General features: G+C 42.2%; 1 protein-coding gene across 4 annotated transcripts in view; it reads left to right on the forward strand.

Annotated features, from left to right (window-relative positions):
* PCSK5 (proprotein convertase subtilisin/kexin type 5) overlaps positions 1–25,492 on the forward strand; it is a 514,258-nt gene that overhangs the window by 465,883 nt on the left and 22,883 nt on the right. For 2 of the 4 annotated variants that reach the window (XM_025281617.3, XM_025281618.3), the window contains exons 26-33: positions 3,034–3,170; positions 4,182–4,382; positions 9,359–9,439; positions 12,401–12,484; positions 14,352–14,547; positions 19,454–19,671; positions 20,976–21,212; positions 23,632–23,862. In XM_025281617.3, the coding sequence (XP_025137402.3) occupies positions 3,034–3,170; positions 4,182–4,382; positions 9,359–9,439; positions 12,401–12,484; positions 14,352–14,547; positions 19,454–19,671; positions 20,976–21,212; positions 23,632–23,862 (1,385 nt within the window). The remainder of the gene's footprint in view (positions 1–3,033; positions 3,171–4,181; positions 4,383–9,358; positions 9,440–12,400; positions 12,485–14,351; positions 14,548–19,453; positions 19,672–20,975; positions 21,213–23,631; positions 23,863–25,492) is intronic. The other 2 variants (XM_025281619.3, XM_025281621.3) reach the window with 2 other exon arrangements.

Consider the following 25,492-nt stretch of genomic DNA (forward strand, 5'->3'; position numbering starts at 1 on the left):
TTGTCTCCCTTCCAGGATACATTGGTGCCTATCTTGGAAGAAAAACTAAGAAAAGAAGGGAGACAAGGCTCTTCGGGGCGGTCTATGTTTGGGTCGCCTCTACTTTGGTGGGCTGACTCCTTCTGTCACCACCTGGCCTTTCTCCTCCATCAGATTCCAAGAACTCAAAATGTGGTGGCGGGTAGAAAGAGGTTAAAAGGGGTGAGGACAATGGGAGAGAAGGGAAACCCAACAAGCTGAGACATACTAAAAATAATCTATTAACCTCAGCATTACTTAAACTTATGGTTTTAATTCAACTTTTCCAGAATTGCCTAATATTCTCTACATTGACTATGTCTCTACATCCTCCTGATTGAATGATTTAAATTACTGTCCCATTTAAATAGGAGTCTAGACTTGATTATTGTAAGGTAGACCAGATGACACTCAATGAGCAGCCAGTTCTTTGTTAGCACATTCATAGCTGGCATGTGGTCTACCACACGAACCCGCAGCAGACATGAGAGCAGAAATGCAGGCATTTCTTGGCAAGGTCACATGGTTGAAGGTACAAAATGTTCTTCTAGGAGCCAAGAAAGGAGAACTCAGACTCAAATAAAAAAAATAGCAACCATGCAGAAGCAGGTGGGTAATTCTCTTTGCCCCTATTACAGCTCTGCATCCCTCCACCTTGGGTCTTGCCTGGTGGCTCAGATGGTAAAGATTCCACCTGCGAAGCAGGAGACACAGGTTCGACCCCTGGGTAGGGAAGATCCCCTGAAGCAAATAGCAACCCATTCCAGTATTCTTGCCTGGGAAGAATTTCATGGACAGAGGAGTCTAGAGGGCTTCAGTCCATGGCATCACAAAACAGTTGGACACAACTTAGTGACCAAACAACAACCAACACCCCTCCAGCCTAGCTCTACCCTGCTGCCTTCTTCACTTCGATACCAGAACACACCCCTTCATCTGCACCTACATCCTCTGTCACCTGAGAGCCGTTTCCTCTGTTGGACTTTGGAGCCCACCTCTCCACTTCGGCATTGCGCACTAATGAACACATTTCATAAAACCTCCTGAGAAACAAATACACTGAAAGAACATGGCCAGCATCACTAAGCATAAAACATCAGACGTTTGTTTCCAGAAATACATATTATAGCCCTTTATGATATGCAGTCATACAGCTAATTAAACATTGCACAATAGATGTTGTTAAGGAAGAAATACAAAGCTTCCCTGTGATATCTTTTTGACAGTGTGAGGGCAAAGGTCAACTTCATTCCACTCCCCCTTCAAATGAACCTCAATGGAGTCTGAATTACAATGTTTTACCGTAGAACAAGAATAAGAAATGATCTATATAAAACAATAAACACAGAAAAGCTTGGGTAATACCAATAATCTGGTAATAGACATCATGGACTCATGAGACTACTTGAACTCAACACTGACCTGTTTCAGACCTGGCGAGTGCCAGGTGGCAAAAGCACACAAGTTGTCTGTTCAAACAGACCTAGGGTAGAATCCCAGTCCCCCCTCTTACCTATGTGATTTACCTATGTAATTTTAAGGGAATTACAGTTCCCTTATCTGGAAATTAAAGATAGGTAACAGCTACCATATGGGGATTGTGCAGAGGTTTAAGTGAGCTAATACCTGACACATAATCAGCACTCCATGAATAAATGTACCCTTCTCCTTCTTCCTAGGCCCCTCCCTGCTGTCCCAATAAAGGGCACTTGAAGTTTTGAGGGAGGTGATTAATGACACACACAAATACACCAGACCAAGTTTTCTCCCTTGAACCCAAATGTGGACACCTGTTAAAAACAATGTGTAATACAGATGGAGAGATAAATTAGGAGTTTGGCATTAACATACACAAATTACTGTATATAGGGGCTTCCCAGGTGGTGCTAGTGGTAAAGAATCTGCCTGCCAATGCAGGAGATGCAAGAGACACAGTTCTGATCCCTGGGTCGGAAGATCTCCTATTGAAGGAAGTGGCAACCCACTCCACTATTCTTGCCTGGAGAACCCATGGACAGAGGAGCCTGGCGGGCTACAGTCCTGTGGGGCTGCAAAGAGTCAGACATGACTGAGGGACTGGACACACACACACTACTATATATAAAATAGAAAACAAGGACCTACTCTATAGCAAAGGGAACTCTACTCAACATCTTGTAATAACCTATAATGAAAAGGAATCTTAAAAAGAATATAAATATAAAACTGAATCTAAAGGAGAAGATACACGTGTGTGTGTGTATATATATATGTATATTATGTATATATATGTGTGTGTATATATGTATGTGTACATTCAATATATATGTACACATATGTGTACATATGTATGTACATGTATATATGTGTATACATGTATATGTATATTCGGTATATGTGTGTGTGCACATATGTATATGTGTGTACATATATGTACATATATGTGTATATGTATATTCAGTATATATATATGTATCACTTTGCTGTATACTTGAAACACAATATAGTAAATTAATAGACCTCAACTTAAAAATGTTGTGTAATATATGTAGAAAATAAATAATTTACAAGAATGCATTGTACACATGGGAAATATAGCTAATATTTTATAACTATAAATGTAATATAATCTTTAAAAATTATGAATCACTACATGGTACACTTGAAATATATAATATTGTACAACTATTTCTCAATAAAAAATGTAATGATGCACAATATTTGAAAATTGCTAACAAAATAGATCCTGAAAGTTCCTATCACAAGAAAAAAAATTCTGTACCTATGATAACCGATGTTAACTAGACTTACTGTGGTGGTCCTTTTGCAATATATACAAATACTGAATTATTATGTTGTACACCTGGAATTAATGTAATGTGTATGTCACTTATATTTTAAGTTATTAAGGAAGAAAAGATTACAACTTCAAAAGAAATGATGTGTAGACACATAAGGAGATTAAATTATGGCAATAAAGAGAAATATTAATATGTTAACATAGCTCACAGAAGAAACTGCATCTTATCTCCCCAGGTTCAAAGACCACTGTTATACAACCTGTCCTGAGAAGACCTACAGGGAAGAATTTGAATGCAAAGCGTGTGATACCAACTGTGGCAACTGTGACCAGAATGAGTGTTACTGGTGTGAAGAGGGCTTCTTCCTCTTGGGTAAGCCTGAAAATAGTTGCTCGGTCGCGTCCAACTCTTTGCGACTGTATGGATGGTAGCCTGCCATGCTCCTATGTCCACGGAATTCTCCAGGCAATAATACTGGAGTGGGTTGCCATTCCCTTCTCCAGGGGATCTTCCCAACCCAGGAATCAAACCCCAGTCTCCTGCATTGCAGGCAGATTCTTTACCCTCTGAGCCACCAGGAAAGCCCCAAGCTTGAAAACAGGCATGGTACAAAGTGCGAACAAGGCTCCAGAACTCTATTCAGAAACAAGAGAGCTCGTCAGATAGGTTTTAGAGTCTTCCTATGCCTCTTGTCCAAGGAGGAATTTTACTTTGGTTTGAAAATAATCGTTAGTCAGGACTGCTTCCTTCTGCTTTTATTACTGAAGCATATTTCCTACTTCACTAATTACTCTCAAGCATCTCCAAGCTGACAGAAAGCAGAGTGAGTGGAGGGGAGGGACAGACACTGAAGCGAAATAAATGCTTTGGAACTGAAGTCACCTGGAACATTCAGAACATGACTCTTTCCTTGAGACTTTATTCATGTTCTATATTCCCTGCACTGTAAAAGTTAAATAAGATCTTTTAGTCTTAGATTTAAGTCAATGCATTGACTTTGATGGAAATGAATGGTTGGGAAGGAAACATACTGTGAGTCTTCCATTGGGAGAGACAGTGGGGCAGACACAGTGACCTTCAGGGGTTCTGTATGTGTGGAGATCATTTTATCTACAATTTTTCAAGGTCTTGAGAACATAAAAGTTTTTATGCTCCCAACCCTTGATAGCCAACTTAAATTTTCAGTTGAAAGAGGACTTAAAGTGTTGGATTTATTAAGACACGATTCTTGGGTTGGAATATGCGAATGTCATCACGGTTTCTTTAAAGATTAAAAAATGTTCCTCAGCCTCCTTTGGCCTGTTTAGAACTTGGCCCTGCTCAGAGCACCCGGCTCAGCCAGCCAGGCTTCCACTTCAGGCTTCCTGTCTTATTCTCACGTAGGGGGCAGCTGTGTGAGGACCTGTGGCCCTGGCTTCTACGGTGACCCAGAGATGGGAGACTGCGAGCCCTGCCACCAAGCCTGCGAAACCTGCACCGGCCTTGGCCACAATCAGTGCAGCAGCTGCCGAGAAGGCCTGCAGCTGCTGCGGGGGACATGTGTGCGTCACGACCAGACCCAGGAGGAAGGCAGCTTCCGGAATGGTATGTGCCCCCCAAGAGGGATCGCAGGTGTCCAGCTGTCTCCTCCCCCTCCCCTCACTCCAAACCCTTGCTTTCAGGATACCCAAGAGATGCAGGCTAGGCAGTGAAACAAAAGTGTGGTATCGGAGCCTCTGTGATACTCACCACAGGAAAGGGCAGGAGGGTGTGGCTGGCATTTGGTCAGGAGCTGCTGCTGTTTAGTTGCTCAGTCGTGTCTGACTCTTTGTGGCCCCAAGGATTGTAGCCCCAGGCAAGAATACTGGAGTGGGTTGCCGTTTCTTCCCCCAGGGGATCTTCCCCACCCAGGGATCAAACCCACTCCTGAATTGCAGGCGGATTCTTTACCACTGAGTCACCTGGGAAGCCCTTGGTCAGAAGGGAAACACCAAAGGGCAACTGACAACTGATCTGGCCACTTGTGTTTCTAGCTGGGTGGAGTGGGTTGCGGAGCACACAAACAGAGAAAGAGAAATGACTACCATTTTCTCAAAGATTTCAGAATAGCTTCGATGACATTCATATACCTCTTTATAAAAAAGAGAAAAGAAAATCACTAGTGGGACAGCCTGTCTGGTTAGACAAGGCAGTGCTTAGTCAGTAAGTCGTGTTTGACTCTTTGAGACTCCATGGGCTGTATCCCACCAGGCTCCTTTGTCCATGGAATTTTCCAGGCAAGAATACTGGAGTGGGTTGCTATTTCCTACTTCAGGGAATTTTCCTGACCCAGGGGTCAAACCCAGGTCTCTTGTATCTACTGCACTGCCAGGTGGATTCTTTATCACTGTGCCACCTGAGAAGCCTCTAGACAAAAAAGAATCACTGTAAAGCATTGGAACTTCAGCTAAAATGGCTTGTCTTTCTGGCTGGATTATTAGAACTTGCCATCATTCAAGTTTACCTTTTAAAATTTACCCACTCTAGTTGCAGATGTGGGAAGCAGGTGGGCTTGAAAGGGGGCAGGAGGGAGAAAAAGTGTGGGAGCTTGGAGTCTAACTGTAAAGACCTACATGTATTCATTCCCACCTGAGTCTTCAGAAGTGGCCGCCAGACCCTGAAGCCTTGGTCACCGGCTTCCTGGTAAGGTAATTACAACCTTGCAGTGGCCTCTCCATGTCTGAGGTGGTTAAAAAACAAAATCCTCCTCCTGCTGGAAAAATCTGACTCACATTCCGATGAAAACAAGAGATGCTCTCTGTCTTGATTTCAAGGCAAGGATTTGTTTAAAAAGGTCATTTCAGTGCAGAAGCAGCAGCAGCTGAAAGCAGGTCTGCTTGGGATGAGTCTTGTAAGAGCTGGAGGGAGGGATGATCTGGGGCAGGAGAAAAGCCTCTTGCTAAGTCTCAGAGGAAGGATGTCCACAGCTGCTGTCTACAATGACAGTGTCGCCTACGTGACTTAACGCAAGAAGCAGCTCAGACACCATCACAAACCCAGCGGCCAAAGGCCACCAAGAATGCGGGCTGATTTCAGAGACAGAGCTGGAAAGAAAATCATTCATTCCAGATTGGGATATCTTCCGTGAATTATAGCTGAACCAAAATGCTGAAAACGAGTTTGTCTGGCATGCAGGCATTTAAGAGGCGGTGCAAGCCAAGAGGAAAATAGTCTGTGCTGTGTTTCTAGCTCAGAACATCTGTATTTTATCTGGCGTCCAGATGATGAAAAGGTTCAGGGAGCCAAGAGCCAGAGCAGACTCGATTCCCCAAATGATTACACATCCCTTTCAACTGGACTACGCACTCTGCAAGCAGAAGTCAAGGCTTCACTGCTCCCCACTTTGCAAGGCACCACATCTACCCCTCTGCCTTTTCTACTACCAAAATGCAATATCTGTGAAGAGAGAAAGGAATTAGTCCATTTGGGGAGATAGCTTTAATGAGGGATTCACAAAAGCAGATGAGACTGTTTCTCATGGCCAGACAAGAGCAATGAAGTCAATGACATAGCAGAACTTTTCCACACCTACAATCCAGGGAATAATACATGCATGCAGACTATGAACAATGAGAAAAAAACTGTGTCTTCACTGAGCAAGGTGAGGCCACAGCTCAGCTTCCCCAGCATGGTTTAGGCACCACTGAAATGGACGGTAAATGTCAACGTACTCCACAAGGCCCTGAGTGTATTTAAACCAATGCCTACATTTTTCCTCCTGATTTTTTTTCCTTAAGAAACAAGGCTGAGGTTGTAATAGGAGAGTAGAGGATTCCCGAGAACAACCACTATTAGCTGCACCTTTAAGATGATAGAAAGAAGACTGTAGTCATCCTTGGTCAACTCAGAGGGAGCCCAGACAAACCAGAGTGCTCATGAGAGAATGGAGCCATCCAGCTGGTACCAGCGAGGTGTTGTGTTGTTTTTGTTGTTTCAAACACAGACTCAGATACACGTAGGACAGAGCAGATGGAACAAACTCAATCCCATTTCTTCACCCACACTACTGCCAGTGGAAACAATAAGATCATACTTATATCCAAAAGCTAAAACCACCCCATTGTCTATGTCAGCATGTGTTGGAGAAACAACACCTTGAGATAAAAATCCAACTAGAGTCCACTGGACTTCTCTTTTAATAAGGTGGCTCCTCATAATGAGTGCTGATGACGACAGGTCATCACCCTTTGTCAAAGCCCTTTGAGGGCTTCCCTGGTGGTCCAGTGCTTAAGAATGCACCTTGCAAAGCAAGGGATACCTGTTCGATCGCTGGTCCAGGAAGATCCCACAATCCCACATGCTGCAAGCAACTAAACGCTGTGAGCCACATGCTGTGACTACTGAAGCCCATGTGCCTAGAGCCCATGCTTGACACGAGAGAAGCCACCTCAATGAGAAGTCTGGTCACCACAACGAAGAGTAGCCCCCTGCTCAGCCCAACTAGAGAATGCCCATGTGCAGCAACGAAGACCCATCACAGTCCCCCACCCCCAAAAAAAGTTAAATAAATAAGTCTTTAAAAAAAATTACCAACTGAGCAGGAATGCCTCCTACCCTGGTCCAAGATGGGAGATTTACCTACACATCAGACCACAGCTGGAAAATCCTAAGCCAAGACTAAGTCATCTCCAAAGCTTCTTCCTACCACCAAAAAGTCCCTGCACAAAAGCACAGATCATCCCCAGATTGCCTGTCTCAGTCACTAATATATTTGTGAGGACTGTTTAGTCCAATGTCCCTGTGTGGCAATGACCGATGTCAAATAGACTGCTGCCAATGGCATCAGCAGGGCCTCAGGCATCACGCAGACCCACTGTTAGTGGAAATGCTCAGGTGTGGCAGGCCATGGGCTTTGAAAGAAAACGATAGCTTCAGCTGGTTTCCTAAAACCATTGTCGGGAGTGGAAACAGTTTATTACTGTTAAATCATTTGGATTTTCTTAAATGGTTTCCCCCCTGGTGGTGCTGGAAAGTCCTCAGAATAATTCCTGCACATTTCCCCTACCCACCTATTTCCATCATTGATTAAAACCATGTTTGTAGCAGGTTCCAATTACGTATTCTGATGGTAGCCTAATCTACAAAGCGCAGACATGGTAAATTAAATTTTTATCTTTGACCACATCCTAACAATTTATCACTGGTCTGTCTTTTGATTTTAATTCCTATGCTCTGAGAAAGACTGAAATCCCAGAGTCAATTACAAACCCTGGAAGCCACACATGTGTGAAAAAAAAAATTCTCAACAGTGGGGAGATATGTTACTTCATAGTAAGAACGTCAGACAATTTAAAAAAAAAAAACATAAAAATCTGATTTTTTTTTTTTAGAAGAACTTTGTGTATAGTTGCCTCACTTACAACTGAGGACACAGTATTTACTTAACTAATCAATCATAATTCAGAGTGCAGAAAATCATGGCTGGGCAGCCAAGTGAACTTCTGGCCTAGTGATATGAAGGAGCCATGTGTATCGGCTTACACTGATTATTAAACATCCAGGAATTTTATGAGTGGATTATTAAACAATTGGCAGCTTGAAATCAGCTATGGCGGGAATATTTACACCACTGAAATCGGTAAACATGACAAATCAAGTCTTTGTTGCTGTTCTGTTTTCCAAAGAACCATTTTACCAGGACATCACTGCTTTGACCTCTACCAAACTATTTTGAAACTAAATGAATTACTAAAACATCTAAGGAAGATAGAGTTTAGAATTAAGCACACCCGAATTCAATTCCCAGCTCTATTCTTTACCAGCTCTGTGACCTTGAGCAAGATATTCTTCCTCTCCGAGCCTCAGTTTGCTCACCGATAAAATGAGAACATGAAATGTCTCATACAAGGTCATTTTGAGAATTACACGGAAGAATACATATGAAACCCCCAGCACATCGTATGGTGCAAAAAACGTCAATCTATTCTCTAACCCTTTAACCTAAATCCAGTTTCAACCCACGAAACCCTAGTTTACTTTCAAAACTGCCTTCTTGAGCTTATGAAATAAAGCAATTTGGAGGCCTAAGGAGTAATACATGTCTGTTTAAAAAAAAAGAGAGAGTCCCAGAAAGAAGGGCAAATGATAGTCAGCTGGGATGCCTAACAGCCAAGTTGAGTCCTGACTTAAACAAGAATGTGTACAAAGATGTTGACAGTTTTATTTATAATCTAAAAAAAGAAGAGAGCAATCTAAAAATGTAATGAAGAAAAACATTAAGTGAATTAAGATTCATGCAAAAACACCAATCAAAAAAATATTTTTACAAAGAATTTTCATGGCAAAAGAAAATTCCTATAAGATTCATTACACTAATGAAAAATTTAAGATCAGTACTATATATGCAAAAGATGTCAATGATTACATATATATACACATATGTAATTATACTCATGCATTCAATACAAAGATGGGAAATCTAAATGCCAAAGTATACACAGCAGACATTTCTGAGTGGTAAGATTAAGGGGCAAACTTTATCTTCTTCATCCTTTTTGCATTAAAAAAATAAAACATTTCTTTTTTTTTTTTAATAAAAAAAGTACCTGTGTCCACTGCAAGCCCATCTTTGGTGAAGAGCCTGCTGCAGGAGCGACGAAGGTGGAAGTTTCAAATCAAAAGAGGTAACAGGGAAATAGGGAGGAGAAGATGATCAAGCATACCAGGAGAGTCTCTGTGATGTAAAAACCAACCCAAGAAATCAGGCAGTGAGGAACAAGCAGGGATGCAGAAGTCGTGAGAAAAATGGAGAGAGGATGGGACATCCGATTAAAACATAAGTGGGTATCCAAAGGGAAAGACTGGCAGGAATTTCAGCAGTGGAGACTTCAAGAACATATAAGGACATTCCTAAGGCACAAAGTGGTCATTCTTGAGAAAAGTTATCAAGAAAAGCCTCTGTCCTTGCAGGTCTTTAAGAAAAGCAACTTTTGCCTTCCTAGTCACTGCAGCCTTGTTTCAAATAACAAAGGTTGGAAAAAACTAAACAGCTACCAACAAGAGTATAAAAATGAAACATGACACAGCCACACAGTGGGATACTATGGAGCCATCAAAAAGAATGAGAGTCTTTATATACTGATAAACAATGGTCTCCAAAATACAGAACTACAAAAAAAAAAAAAAAAAGGCAACATGATAAATGCTGAGAATAGTCTGTATAAAAAGGGTGGAGGGGGTGGTAAGAGAGACTTCACAGTATATACCTTGTCTACATTGTGAACATGTGAGTATTGCTTATTTAACCTAAAACATTTAAGAAGAACCCATACTTTATTAGTCATATTTGAAGGATATACATTATATTTTCTTGGTCAAGGTGACTTTTTTGTTTTTGCAGGGGAGGGGGTGAGGTCCTGTTCAGTCTAAAATTTCTGGAGTAGAAAAAAGAGAAACTGATCAAAGTCAAAAATTTTACTTGTTGAGATCTAATCTTTTCTGATAAAAGAGCTCTCGCTGGGGATGTTTATCCATTGCCCAAGCCTGACAGCTAATGGTGTGTGCAGAGCACCCTCTAGTTGAGATGTGAGGACATTACAGAATTTTATACCAAGTGTACTGGAGTGATATATCGAGCTACCAGAACGTGAGATATGTATGTGTAATTATAAATATATGTATACTATGTGTAAATATTTACATTATATTTTTTAAATGTGAGAAAATTAATTAAAATGGCTAGCTTTTAAAATATAACATTTTAGCACAAAAATGATAAAATCAAAACAAAATCAACCCATGGCCTGGATGTATAAAGATCTTCAAGGTGCTCAATATCAAATGAATATTTAGTTATTATTCCTTGAATAACTGCTCTCATCAAGTAAGCATCTTTTTCTCCCAGCTTAATTGAGATGTAACTGACATGCAACATTATATAGGTTTATCATGTATAAAATGACGACTTGACACATGTGTATACTGCAAAAAGATTACAATAAGGTTAGTTAACACACCCATCATCATCACTTTTGTGAAAATCCAGGGACTAGCATTGCTCTGCACTGGCTAGCTGAACTCTTAACAGAACTCCCCAGCAGAGTACATTTTAATCAGTCTACTAGAAAACCAGTACAAAATTTTCTTTCACAGTTGGAAAGAAATTGCCACTCAGCATGGCAGCATGGACAATCATTTATGTCCACAGACCTCTGTCTCTGGCTATCTATTGCCTACTTACCTATCAAGCTTTCTCTGCAGCAAGGCTCAGCAGTGTATTGACTGGGAGTGCTATCAGAGGAATCAAGTCCTGGCTCCTGGTGCCACTCCAAGTATGGAACAGAGGAAAGCGAACGGGAAATAAAACAGAAGCCTGAGAAATGGGGTGGAATGATAACAAACAAAGAAATGAAGCAGAAGGAACCACCATTTACTGAGCCACTGTGTGCACACTTTACACGTTATCTTACTCAGGTTTCACAAGAGTCCTGTAAAGAATCACTTGCTCTCATTTTAGAGATGTGGAAAGTATTGTAAGACTGGAAGAGTTTAATTACTGTATCCATGGTTACCCTACCCAGAAAAAGCACACCTGGGATCTGAAGGCAGGTGTGACTAGACTCTGCCAGACTCTCAGGAAGAGAAGGAAGGAAGAGACAGGCGAGAGAGGAAGGAAGGGAGAAAGGAAGACAGGGAGGAAAGAAGGAAAAACGGGGAGGAAGGAAGGGAGGGGAATGGTAAGATGCCAACAATAATCACTGACTGAACTTCAGGGCCATTTGTGTGACATATTCTGAGCTAGAACTTCTTTTTCTAAATTTCCCCTGTATGAGTCATGCTAATTCCTGAGCAATTACTGGAATTTAGTCAAGATCTCTGTGTGTACTGAGTGAGTGACGTCACTGAGGCTGTTTTCTTTGTTACACAACTATCCCATTGAGTTGCTGCTGCCTTCCTGACAAAACCTGCCCAGCGAATGGTTGTGGGGGAAGAAAGGAGAAGCAGCTCGCATGTTTCTCAGATTAATGGCTTATTAACCTGGGATGACCTTCCTGTCACTGACCAGCCAGCAAGCTCTCCGATGGCTACTGATGTTTAATGATGATTTTGGACAAATTTAAAAGTTCAATTTAGGCTGCATCCCACAGTGGCTACTATGAAGAACAGAGAGACCCAAACACTGACCAATTTATGAAATCTGGTCCTAAAGAACAAAAAAAAAAGAGGGGGCACAATGAATTCTCAGTTATCATCCTGGAGTAAAGAAAAGTGATCATCAAAGTATCTTGGAGAAATAAGTGATTACCTTTGACACAAAAACTCCAGCACACATACACACAACCACACGTTTACAAAATATAAAATAAGTAACATCTGTTAGTTCAAATATCCCCCTATATTTAAGGCTATCCTGTCACTGGAAATTTGCAAAGAAAGTCTTGACATCAATTGTCAATGAAGGAGTAAGGAAAATAAAATAAATGAAGTCCACTTGGTAGGCAATGGGTGGTGCCAACATTTAACTACTATCAAATTGAAGGGTCTATTTAGGGTGAAAAGGGAAATGAGATTACTCATGAGATTTTCCCAACAATGCTATGCACCTGTTCAAAAGAGGCAGACTTCTTGTTTCTCTCCTTATACAGACCTTTTGAGAAGACACCAGTCATGCCATTCTTCTTGTAAAACCTGCCATGGATCAGCAACCCTGTGCACTTCATGTCCAAAAGGTCAGTGTGGCATGTTACAGGAGGAAGCAGTGGCCAAGCCAATTCAGTTATTTGTCAGCATCTCGTGATATAGTCCCATCACATGTTGCTGTCACAGTAGGAACTCTGGAGAAACACAGGGACCCAAACACTGCCCTATAATAAAAACTAGTTTTCAAGGGACCAGAACAAAAAAGAAAAGAAATGGTTCTTATCCAAAGTACAATTAAGTTAGTGATTAATTTGGCCACAGAGTTTGCTAGGGTCTCTGGCTGCCCGACATTTCTAGAGGTTCCATTGTTCTTTTAAAGTGCATTAGCTGAAAGAAAAGAACTAAGGTAGAGAATCTACAAGGGGATGAAGTGTCTACCTGGTATTTTTCTTCATTTTTGGTACTGAATTTAGGGGAGGGGAAAAAGCACAATAGCAGCTCAACAAATTAACGGCTTCATCATCTATAAAATCAAGTCAGAAATAACTCCCCTGAATTAACGTGACAGTTTATCAATATGGCACATTAGAAACTAAGAATATTATGCTCCCATTAAAGTGATCATTATGTTAGAATGTACAATCTGCCACAATTCTACTTCTACAATATATAAAAGTCAACAACAACAAAAAAAAACTGACAATTTTCTTGGAATTTTGGAGTTCAGGGTAATTTCTGGGTTGTTTTAATGATGACACATCTGATTTTTTTTCAATTAAAACTAAATAGATGGACTGTCCATTAAAGGTGGAGTTGGGTGGAAGGGTTGCTACTGCATCAGTCTCCCAACAGATATGCTTTGAGATGGAGAGCAGACTCCATTGAACTGGGTATACATAATTGCCTCACACAAGGAAGACAAAGGTCTTAATAGACAGATCACCTGGGCAAAGGGAAGCCCCATGGTAACCCGCAGCAATATCAATAGGAAAGTCAAAGAAACAAGCCAAAAGTCTTCTGTTGTCAATTTCCTTTCTAGAGTTTTAACTCATCTTGGAAGACTTCAGTTCAGTTCAGTCGCTCAGTCGTGTCCGACTCTTTGCGACCCCATGAATCACAGCACATCAGGTCTCCCTGTCCATCACCAACTCCCAGAGTTCACTCAAACTCATGTCCACCGAGTTGGTGATGCCATCCAGCCATCTCCTCCTCTGTCGCCCCCTTCTCCTCCTGCCCCCAATCCCTCCCAGCATCAGGGTCTTTTCCAATGAGTCAACTCTTCACATGAGGTGGCCAAAGTATTGCAGTTTCAGCTTCAGCATCAGTCCTTCCAATGAACACCCAGGACTGATCTTCTTTAGAATGGACTGGTTGGATCTCCTCGCAGTCCAAGGGACTCTCAAGAGTCTTCTCCAACACCACAGTTCAAAAGCATCAATTCTTCGGCGCTCAGCTTTCTTCACAGTCCAACTCTCACATCCATACACAACCACTGGAAAAACCATAGCCTCGACTAGACGGACCTTTGTTGGCAAAGTAATATCTCTGCTTTTCAATATATTATCTAGGTTGGTCATAACTTTCCTTCCAAGGAGTAAGCGTCTTTTAATTTCATGGCTGCAATCACGATCTGCATCACTAAAAGATGTTTTGGTAATCCTGAAATAAGTGTTCCGGATACTTGGGTCTTTGTTGTTGCTGTTTAGTTGCTAAATTGTATCTGACCCCATGGACTATAGCCCGCCAGGTTCATCTGTTCATGAGATTTTCCAGGCAAGATACTGGAGTGGGTTGTCATTTCCTTCTGTAGGGGAGCTTCCCAACCCAGGGATCAAACCTGCATCTCCTGAGCAGTTCAAAAAGCTGTTGGGAGTGTCAATTCTCTGCTTGGGTGCGTGTACTGTTAGAGGAGACACCTGACGATCATCTGACCTGTCTTCTTCCCTGGGACTCCAGGCACCTATCTGCTGGCTCAGACCTGCGTTCCATCCTGTCCCCAAGGCACGTGGCCCTCGGTGAGGAGCGGCAGCTGCGAGAATTGCACAGAGGACTGTGCTTCTTGCTCCGAAGTCAATCTTTGCCAAAAGTGCCAAACGCGGCCAGACCGCCCCCTCTTCCTCCACCAAGGCAGGTGCTCCACCAGGTGCCCTGAGTAAGTTTTCCTCTTCCTTTCACTTGCTACTCTGTGTTCCTTCTCCTGCAACACTGGGGGCAATTCCTCCCTATTCACCAAAGACCTCTTCTCTTCCCTAGTTAGAGCACCTATGTCCTCCTCCTTGCCTAACTGGCTGACATCACTCTCAGCCACAGCAGCCAAAGCTTACTTAAGGCCAGATGCATGCTTCTCCCTTCTGACCACAAGATGTATATATATTTACTCTTATGAAAATATGTTCTTTATTTTACCTTGTATTTATGATCAAATAGTTGTCAGGGTTTTTTTTTTCCCATGACAAACGTGAGGTTGTGATAAGCTGTGGAATGCACGAACCTCTTCTACATGTTGAAAGAGAGGTATGAATCACAGATAATAAATAGAGAGCAATGCCTGCTTAGTTATTTATTGATTCCTCATGGCTTCCTCAGTCCCCTGGTTTACAATTCCTTTACTCTTCCTATCAATGGTCCTGGCTCCAAGATTTACCTAAAGGGGAAGTGGGAATAGCAAGTGGAAAAGTTCATCAGGAAAATTTCAGTAACAAGAAACAAAGATGTCAAAGGGCCTGGCACAAAATATGGTGTTTATTTATGCATATGATACAAAGGTTGGAAGTGTAGCATTTATTATTTTGGTGGCCAATGCTTCATTAGAAACCCACAATCTTTTCATTGTGCTCTCGTATCTTCCATAGCTTGTCCTCCCCAGAGTTCATGTTGCCTGCCCATCCCCAACATCATCATCCCACGCTGCAACAACCAGAGACAGAAAAGGGTGCCTTTCTTCTTGTTTATCTCTTTTTAAGAGGAAACAAAACTTCCTCAGACTTCCCTTCACATCTCATCAGCCAGAATGCATCACTAACACCTTCCTAAACTGATCTCTGGCAAGGAGAATGGAAATATAAGGACTGACGTAGGCTGAACGAGATTCGCCCCTGAAAACCCACAAAAATCACAACACTAACAGCCAGGAAGAGTGGAGAGAGGGAGGCAAGAAATGGGTTTGAGGAAGCAGCCAACATCTAAAGGAACTAGAAATTTTATTTGCCTGCTGCAAATAAAAACAACTCCTATTTTCTAATGACCTGTTTATATCCATTACTGAGACTGATCCTATAGCATACAAATATAAGTCAAGGAACTGACCCTCAAGAAGCATCCAATCTACCATAGAAGCCAAACATATACAATTCAATTCTACAGATACCTATTGGGTGTTAAGAATTGATACTAGAAGCTAAGATAAACTCAAGTGAAGGGAGTCTGAGTTCACAACAGGCTTATAATCCAGTAGGGAAGGTTTACATCAATCAATGTCATACTTCTCAGGTCCTTAATACACAAAGAGCTAAGAAATTCCAAGGGAAAAGAAACCATTTAAAAACAGATACTTACTGAGATCTTGCAATATCTAGGCACTGTGCTAAGAGTTTCAAATGCACCATCCCCTTTATTTTTTTTTTCAATAAATACAGTACTACACAATCCACAGTTGGCCAAACCCACACATGCAGAACCACAGATATAAAGGGCTAACTATGGGACTTGAGCACCCATGGATTTTGGCACTCACGTCAGGTCCTAGACCAATCTCCTACAGATATGGAGGGACACTATACCATTATCTCCCTCACTTCACAGATGAAAAAAAGGGTGGCATGCCCTAAGTCACACTGCTAATACATGGCACGGTCAGGATTTCAAACCAAATCTCTCTAGCACTGAAATCCATGTGCTTAACCACTACACAATGTCACCTTCTCATTCAACCAGGGTTTCTTTTTTCTTTATAACAGCTTTGTTGAGATATAACTTACATGCCACACATTTACCCACATAAAGTATACAATTCAATGATTTTTAGTATAGTGAGAGACTTGTGCAACTATCACAATTGATTTTAAAATCTTTCCGTCACCCCCAAAAGAAAACTCTGTACCCTTTCAGCAGTTATTCCTAATTTCCCACAGCCCTAAGCAACCACTAATTTACCTTGTCTCTAGAGATTTGCCTATTGAACATTTTATATAAATAATACAGATTGTGACTTTTTGTAACTGACTTATTTTATTCAGCATAATATTTTCAAGTTGCCTCCCCAGTTGGGTATTTTAAAAGAGGCTTAATAGTGAAAGGGTCAGGGTAAGAAAACCCAGCAGGGAGAAGAGATTTTTATCCTCCAAATGCACACACATGGATACATGGCAGCCTTTTTCCTTTTTTTGAGTAACAGGGAAGCTATTAAACTGACCTGAATATCCTGCAGACTATGAAATCACAAGTATATGTTTTCCTGTCTTGAGTAGGGTGGTCTGATTACCATGGGATTCCCCCATTTTTATGTTTATCAAAAAAACAGGGAGATAAAGTCTGAGGGACATATAATACTCAGCTTGGCTTGGCAGCTTTGTTTCTCTTTGTGAAAAATTGCCTGTTTGGATGTAATCCATGGCCACACCATGAAAAGATTGCTGTACTAAAGCACGGTTCTTTTTAATAGAAGCAATTAGGCCCTTCCAACACTGAAGTTTCTCTCCTTTTATCAGTTGAGGGTCAGAAGAAGTAGGAGTCAAGTACAATGGGCATCCTATGACTATCTCAAGTGGTGAGAGTTTATGAATTTCAAAAGGGGTGGATATGAGATTCAGAAGTACCAATGGCAATGCTTTTGACCTAGGTATTTGGAAAGTGTCAGTTGCTCAGTCACGTCTAACTCTTTAAAACCCCACAGACTGTAGCCCGCCAGTCTCCTCCGTCAGTGGGATTTTCCAGGCAAGAACACTGAAGTAGGTAGCCATTCCCTTCTCCATGGAATCCTCCTGGCTCAGGGGTCAAATCTGGGTCTCCCGCATTGCAAGCAGATTCTTTACCATCTGAGCCACCAGGGAAGCCCTAAGGTATTGGGAGGGCCTCTACAAATTTTGTGAACTGAGTCTTAAAAATGTCATTAGTGCATTAGATTAAACCAGAGGATTGAGGGTAGTTAAGCAAGTGAAAAGTTGTAAAACTGGCCATACAGTGCAGACCTAAGTACATGGCCAATAAAATAGATTCCTCAATCACAATAAGTTCCAGGTAAAGATGATCTTTTCTAAAGGGATTTATTTTAGTCACAGAAAAGGCAGTAGCCTGCCTGCAAGGGAAGGCTTCAATTCAGTGTGAAAACATACAGACCATGGCTAAAGCTTATTTACATCCATTAGACAGAGGAAGTTCTATGTAATCCATTTGCCAGACCTCAAGTGGTCTGGGCAGTTTAAAATGTCGGGGAACAGTAGGAAGAGGCTTCCCTGGGTTGTAGTTTGGATAAGCAGGACAAGTAAGGTAAATATTTTTTGTGGCCTTGTTAATGTTTCTCCATTAATACTGATTCATGAAGTCTATCATTTTGTCACAGACTGAAGGTTTAATGCATGTAACCAGCGGTGGGGAGTGGGAGTTTCAGAATCTTCAGTAGGACTGGCTTGTTATACAGTCCAAACGAGAGTTTTCTCTTTTTATCCAACTAACAACTGTTGCATTTCCAAACTTGTTTTTCTTTTTCTGAGGCCAGCTGTTGTACCTTTCTAGCCAGTTTTTCTAAATCATTTGAAAAAAGATATTATAAAATATCATTTGGCTGCAACTGGTCCCTTTAAGAGCAGGATTCCTTGCAGAAATATCAACAAGATAGTTTCCCTTAGCTTCCAGAGAGTCAAGTGAGAAGCCCCAAAACCATAATAGCTAAAGTGATGGGCAAAAAGTATATTCACTAATTCTTACACATAAGGGGCATTTTAAGTTTTATTTCCATTGCTTCCACATTTCAAAACCATGAGTTACTCTAAAAGCAATTTAAATAGTGGCAGTTTTGTCCTTGGCTAAAGTACAAACCTGTAAAAGAGCATATGACTCAGCCTGTTCAGTTAAAGTAGCCATAGCTAAAGATGCTGTCTCAACAATATCAAAAGGAGTGGTACTAACATACCCAGTACACTATTTACTATTGTCACCTTGTTAAATGAGACCATCAGTAAACCATGAGAAGTCAGTGTTGCCCAGTGGAGTCTCCGGAAGATCAGTACGAGGAATCAGAAGGTGGTCATCAGCGCTAAGCAGAGGTGAGCTACCTCATCGGCAACAGAAGGGAGAAGAGTAGTCGGGTTACGGTTATTCTAACATAAAGGAATTAGGTGAGGAGCAGTTAACAAAAAGACTTCATAGGAACTGTCTGGCTGAGAAATGTTGAATGTGATGAGAATTCAGGAGAATCTCTATTACACGAGGAACAAAAATGGCTAAAGGGGATTCCACAGCAATTTTCTCAGTGGCCTCAACTGAAAGGGTAGTGGCTATAATGACTCTAAGGCAAGAGGGGTTATCCCCATTCCACAGGGTCCAGTTGCTGGCTACAAGTACCCTACGGGGTCAGAGGCGGTCCCGTGTTCTAGGTGTTAACTCCAAGGGCATTCCCCACCTTTTCATATGCAAAAACTGTATATGTCATTAAACCTTTAGAGCCTTTTAAAAATATTTTAACTGTTACATTTTAAACTGTTTTTAAATTAAAACCATATTAAATGGGATAAAAAGCATTTTCTACTCTAACGAAAAAAAGAGAACAAAAATTAGGAGATAAAATAGAAAATCAGAAGATGACTAAACTATATACAAATTAAAAAGTTGTTTTCAAACACCCTAAATTCACAAGGATAATACCTACCTCTTTCATTTAATTTTTTTAAACCTGATTTTTTTTTTTTTTTTTTTTTTAGCGCCTTCCCCAGGAAATCTGATGAATTCATTTTAGTTGACAACAGCCATAGTCCTTCCATTTTCAGCCCTAATTCTTGACTGCCCGGTGTGAATCAACTCCCTAGTTGGAAAGCTTCTCTAGTGGCTCCCTCTTCTCCCCACAGGGGCTTCTACGCAGATGACGATACCTGTAAGCACTGCAGCTCTTCCTGCAGAACTTGTGAAGGAAATGCCACCAACTGTCAGTCCTGCGAAAGAGGCCTTGTCCTAGACCAGGGGGTGTGCCGGAAAACCTGCCCCGAGAGGCATGTGGCCATGGAAGGGGTGTGCAAGCGCTGCCCAGAGATGTGTCAGGACTGCATCCATGAGAAAACATGCAAAGGTACCTGGGAGCCTCACAGGGGAGAGGGTGGGGGCCCACTACCTGAGAGTGGGATGTCCAACAAGATCTGGGGAAACCATCTCCACGCCTTTACTGAAACTGACCTCTATGGGGGTCACCAAGAAAACTGAGGGTGACATAAAGCCTTTCCATGATGGATTCTGCAAATTAAGACAGACAAGAGCTCATTTTTTATAAGATTTCTCCCACACACATGTCCTGGGCAGTTAGGGTGTGACAAGCACTGTCCCAAGTGCTAGAGATACAGATAAGAACCCAAAGTTTCTGCTGTTCTGATCACAAAATTTCATAGGCGAGACTAATAGTAACAAAACACAGAGGTGGCTGGAGAATTTCAACTGTTATAAAAGATACAAAAGTAAGGATCAGGCAACTGTAAGACTCGGAGAGTAGCCCTCTGGCTAGGAACTTTCCGTGAGATTATCTCCTGAGAAAGGCTGTCTAATTTCCTCTGCAGAATAAGACAGATTCATTTAAATGTTCCATCTGTCCAACCCAAAGGATTTGGTGTTACCTAAGTACTTTCTGGAATTCCCCCACGAATAAGAGAATAGGCACAAATAAACTAACAATGCATTCTTCATACGGATTAACCATGTATATTTCCTTAGTTTACCCTATCAGTGAATGGAAAATTAACTATTCCACTAATTCTGAAACTGCTTTCTGTATTAAATAGAACCAGAAGTGTCCAATAGAAGTTTAAAAATCTGTTAATGCTTTCTGGGCTTTCAGAACAATACATCCAGCATCTCAGCCCTGACTCAACTTCCCTGTGTTTTTTTGCAATCCAAGTGGCAGATCACTGCAGGATTTGAACCCAGGACCATCTAACTGGGCCACCATAAGTGGTCTCCTTTCCCAAGGCAGGGCTTGTGAGACAAGAATGATATGCCCTGGGAGAGGGTGTGTGTGTGTGTGTGTGTGTGTGTGTGTGTGTGTGTTCATGAGTGTATGTGTTCAGCCATATCTGATTTTTGAAACCCCATGGACCGTAGCCCACCAGGCTCCTCTGTCCATGGGATTCTCCAGGCAAAGATACTGGAGCAGTTTACCATTTCCTTCTCCAGGAAATCTTTCCGACCCAGATATTGAACCCATGTATCTCCCGTGTCTCCTGCCTTGGCAGGCAAATTCTTTGCCACTTGCATCACCTGGGAAGCCCCTGGGAGGATGGGGGTGAGGCAAATGTACCCTGGAGTCAAATGGGTCAAAGTGGTAGGGGATGGGCTAGCCCTCTGCAGAACAAATAAATTCCTTTCTGCTGCTTCCCCCTCCCCCAGAGTGCATGCCTGAGTTCTTCCTGCACAAGGATGAATGCCACCAGTCCTGTCCCAGCCACTTCTATGCAGACAGGCGCCACTGTGTCCCCTGCCATGAAGACTGTCTGGAGTGCAGTGGTCCCTGGGCGGATGACTGTGACCTCTGTGCCGAGGCATCCTTGGTTCTCTACGATGGGCAGTGTTTAGATGAGTGTCCAGAAGGAACTTACTTGGAAAAAGAGACTAAGGTCTGCAAAGGTAAAGATTTCGGGGTGTGTGGCCAAGCACCACATCCCAGGGAACCCATGAGGATGATGGGCTTCTACTGAGAGAAAGCAGGTCTGAGGTTTGTACAGTTCCAGCCCCAGAGCTGCAATCTCAACACTATACCTGCTCTAGTTTATTATTTATTTTTAAATGAATCATTCCTTAGCTTCATGATGTAACTTATTAGCACTGAATAATGTTGACCTGATCAAAAGAGATTCTCGGGTGAAGATTTACAACAGAGATGCTGAGCCTTTGAAAGTCATCCAAATTATAGAAGATTTTTCTTAAAAGGTTAATTCATTAGAGGATCATAGCAGTGTAAGGAAAGCTGTGCCACAGAGGGTTTTCTCCATGCTTTTTGTCTCCCTAAAGCTCCCTCCCCCTCATCATCACCTGCAGGCAGCCTCTACTGCCTGGGGTCCTCTATTCCACCTCCCATTTGGCATTTCAACCCCTGTAGATTCAAGAAATGATCTGTTATTAATTATGCCTCCTTATATTTTACCTAGGCATGAATTCTTTGCTTCCTATTAGTTGTCAGGAAATAGAAAAATTAATTAAATATACTGTCCACCACTAGAGTAATTCTAAAGCAAGTAAGAGAAGCATTCTGATTGAAAGGACTTTCCTTTTCCCCCCAGTTTTATTATTGAGATATAATTAACATATATATCCTTGTATAAGTTTAAGGTGTATGATGTGATGATTTGATATATGTACATATTGATAAATGGTGACCACAATAAGGTCGACCAGCTAATACAGCCATAGTTATGTTTTTTTGTTTGTTTGTTTGTTTCCGGTAAGAACACTTAAGCTCTACTCTTAGCATCTTTCAAGTATACAGTATACTATTGTTAACTACAATCACAGGATTCACTGCAATGAGGCAGTTAGTGGTAATTTAGTTCCTTGAAAGAAGTGAAAGTGTTAGTTGCTCAGCCCAGTCCAACTCTTTGTGACCCCATTGACCCCAGCACGCTCCTCTGTCCATGGAATTCTTCAGGCAAGAATACTGGAGTGAGTTGCTATTTCCTTCTCCAGGAGAGCTTCTCAACCCAAGGATCAAATCCGGGTCCTCTGCATTGCAGGCAGATTCTCTACCATCTGAGCCACCAGGGAATCAGCTTAGCTCCTTATGTTGCCACGAAGCAAACATGAGTTAGTCATCCAGATGCAGGCCCCCTAACCACAGTGAGAGCTAGAGGATGAACTCACGTGGCAGGAGAACCTCGTGGCCACCCACATCCTAGAACGTATTCAGGAAATGTGTCTGGTCAAACGTGAAGATATAGTACGTTCCTACAGTCTTTCTGATCTAACCTTACGATCTGGATATACCTTTCTGTGTGTTTTACGTAAAGCCCTATTTAGTGACAATGTTCCCCCTGTTTGGGAAAGCACATGAAGATGAGCGGCTGTACCTGTGTAGCTAACCTTATCGTGGTCACTACTTTGCAATATATGCATATATCAAATCATCACATTGTACACCTTAAACGTACACAATGCTGTATGTCATTTTTATCTCTATAAACCTGACAGAAAGGGGCTGGGAGTGAGCACATGAGGAGGCTGCAAACCTATGGGTCAGTTTCCACAAGAAGGTTAAAGACTCGGCCAGAGGCCACCTGCCTGCAGGCCATCCTGCCTGCACTAGGGTAGGAACTGAGGATCGACTGGGCCTTTCCCTGGTGTTCAATAATAAAAGTAATCTGCCATATAGATAACTTTACAAGTTTTGAGTACAAGTTCTTAATCTTCCTGATTTAATTTTCTTATTGAAAAAGCCCTCTGGTTCTCATCCCTGGTTGCCCATTAGAACCACCAGAGGAGCTTTAAAAAATACAGATGGCTGAACTCAGGCCAGCTCAGCTATTGGGAATTAACCTGTGATATTCCAGGCCCTCTAATGGGCACTCTGCTTTTCAAAATGACTATAAAAGAGGTTTATGTCTTTTTTTAATCAAGAGGTATTTACAATACACATTGGCAATTTTTATGTTAGTAATAAGCTCAAACTACTGGGAGGTCAGCAGAGGACCACAGAGGAGGAGTTACAGTGGTGAGAAGCCCACATACTAGCGTGTGACTTCGCTGGCACAGAACTGCTGGTTATTACCATGCTGCAGCTTGTGTAATTATGGTAGCTCTTACTAACACCTCTGAGGTGGCTGCTGCAAGAAGGGACTGCCTGGGGATTGCAGAGAAAGTGAACCAGACATTTTTTTTCTCATCTTGCAACCAGAAAGCTCCACCCTAGAGAGCCCAACTCCTGACCCCACACCCTTGACACAGGGCCCTAGAAATCTCTGAGCAAGGACGGCAAGCACACTTTTCAAGGAACTGATTCCCTCGAGGGGTGACCTGACTCTCTCTCTCGTGTCTGTCCCCATCCCACCTGCAGACTGTCACAAGTCCTGCCGCACCTGCTCGTCCTCGGGGGCCTGCACGACGTGCCAGGAAGGCCTGAGGGTGAACAACCACGGGGGCTGTGTACCTCACGCTGAATGCGCCGCCGAGGAGTACTGGGACAAGGAGGCACAGGCATGCGAGGCCTGTCATGCCAAGTGCCTCCACTGCACGGGGCCCTCAGAGTTCCAGTGTCAGACCTGCCTGCGCGACAGCCTCCTGCTCAGTGAGTAACTTCTCCTCTGAGGAGAGCTTGTCTTCCCCTCCATCTGGGCGACTACCTTGTACAATGCCTGGTGCCCTGCAGGAATTGGTGTCTTTTTTTTTTTTTTTTTTAATTTTTCACACTGTATTTGGAAATTTTGAAGCCTACAGAAAAGATGCAAGAGGGAGAATAGTACAAAGAGCTCTGCACACGTGCCCTGTACCAACTGACCCCCGCTGGCCTTACATATGCTTCCTCTCACTCACTCACCTCCCTATAGAAAACATTTGAGGACTTCAGTCTTCCTATCCATCTGTCTTAGCTCCTCTTTCATATATCTCAGTAAACCTTCTTCCCAGCAGTTGCTGCTTTTTGAGACCATTCCAGATCTCCTGTCTCATCCCAATGCCCAAAACTTCTTTTCTAATTATCCCCAATCTAGAGTGTTACCAGAGACCACCTCAGGTGCCTTCAAACAGACAGAAGATATCTTATCATTGTATCTCTAACTAGAGACATACATTAGACTAGTACCGAGATTTCAGTACTTGTGGTCCCCGCGAAAGCTGGATGCAGGATATCAAAGACCTGGTCTTCTCATATTCTCCCACCCTGCCCCTTACCACCACCCCATCAGGGTCAGGCTACTTATAAACTAGATAACTCCTCTGGAAGCTGTGGTAGTCTGAATAAGGCTCTCCCTAAAAATGTACACGACCTAATCCTCAGACCCCGTGAATATGTTACTTTACATGGCAAAAAATATTTGCAGATGTGATTTATTAATTTAATAGGACTATTCTGTATTATCACAAGGGTCCTTATAAGAGGGAGGCAGGACAAAACAGAGTCAGTAGTTGAAGTCTATGTGACGTCAGACCATTGGAATATTGAGAAGAAACTGGAGGAGAAGGCTACAAGCCAAGGCATGCAGATGACTTTTAGAAGCTAGAAAAAGCAAAGAAACAGATCTTCCCTCAGAGTCCCTAAAAGGAACAAAATCCTCTAGACCCACGTTAGAGGTCTATTATTATTCTGACTTCCAGAATAATAAATTTGCACTATTCTAACCCTACACATTTGTGGTAAGAGGAACCTAATACACAGGTGCTTCAACTTAGGGGGATTCAGGCCTCCCCCCTAGTTCACTAGATAACATTAGCTAGACAATAAACCACTGTCAACATCCATCTTTAACAGAATAGCCACTGAACCAAAACTGGCATTGTGCTGGGTGCTGGAAAAGCAGAGATGAACGACATGACCACTGTCTCTAAGCAGCTCAGAGTCTCCCAGGACTGAGTTTGGGTAGATCGACAGCACTAACAGCAACTCTAATATCATTTAGGGGTTTTTTGTTGTTGTTCCCACCAGTGCCTGTGCAAATGCTGCTTGAAGTTACAGAGACAAACCAGCTTCTGGTCTAGAGGTTTGTGACCAGTGGCTCATATTAATAAGGCAGGAGAGCCTGGCTTCTGTTCTATGAGGTTAAGCACAAGCCAGGGAAGAAGGTGCCTCTAAGACTCCATGTTAAACTGTGAAGCCAGAAAATCTCATGTTTTAACTTTATTAGGAATCCACCCTTGCCTTCCACCCACTAAATATTGTCAAGGAAGGTGAAAAGGCAAGAATCAAGACTCCACCAGGATGG

The sequence above is a fragment of the Bubalus bubalis genome, chromosome 3 (assembly GCF_019923935.1).
Source record: "Bubalus bubalis isolate 160015118507 breed Murrah chromosome 3, NDDB_SH_1, whole genome shotgun sequence".
NCBI classification, from domain to species: Eukaryota; Metazoa; Chordata; class Mammalia; order Artiodactyla; family Bovidae; genus Bubalus; species Bubalus bubalis.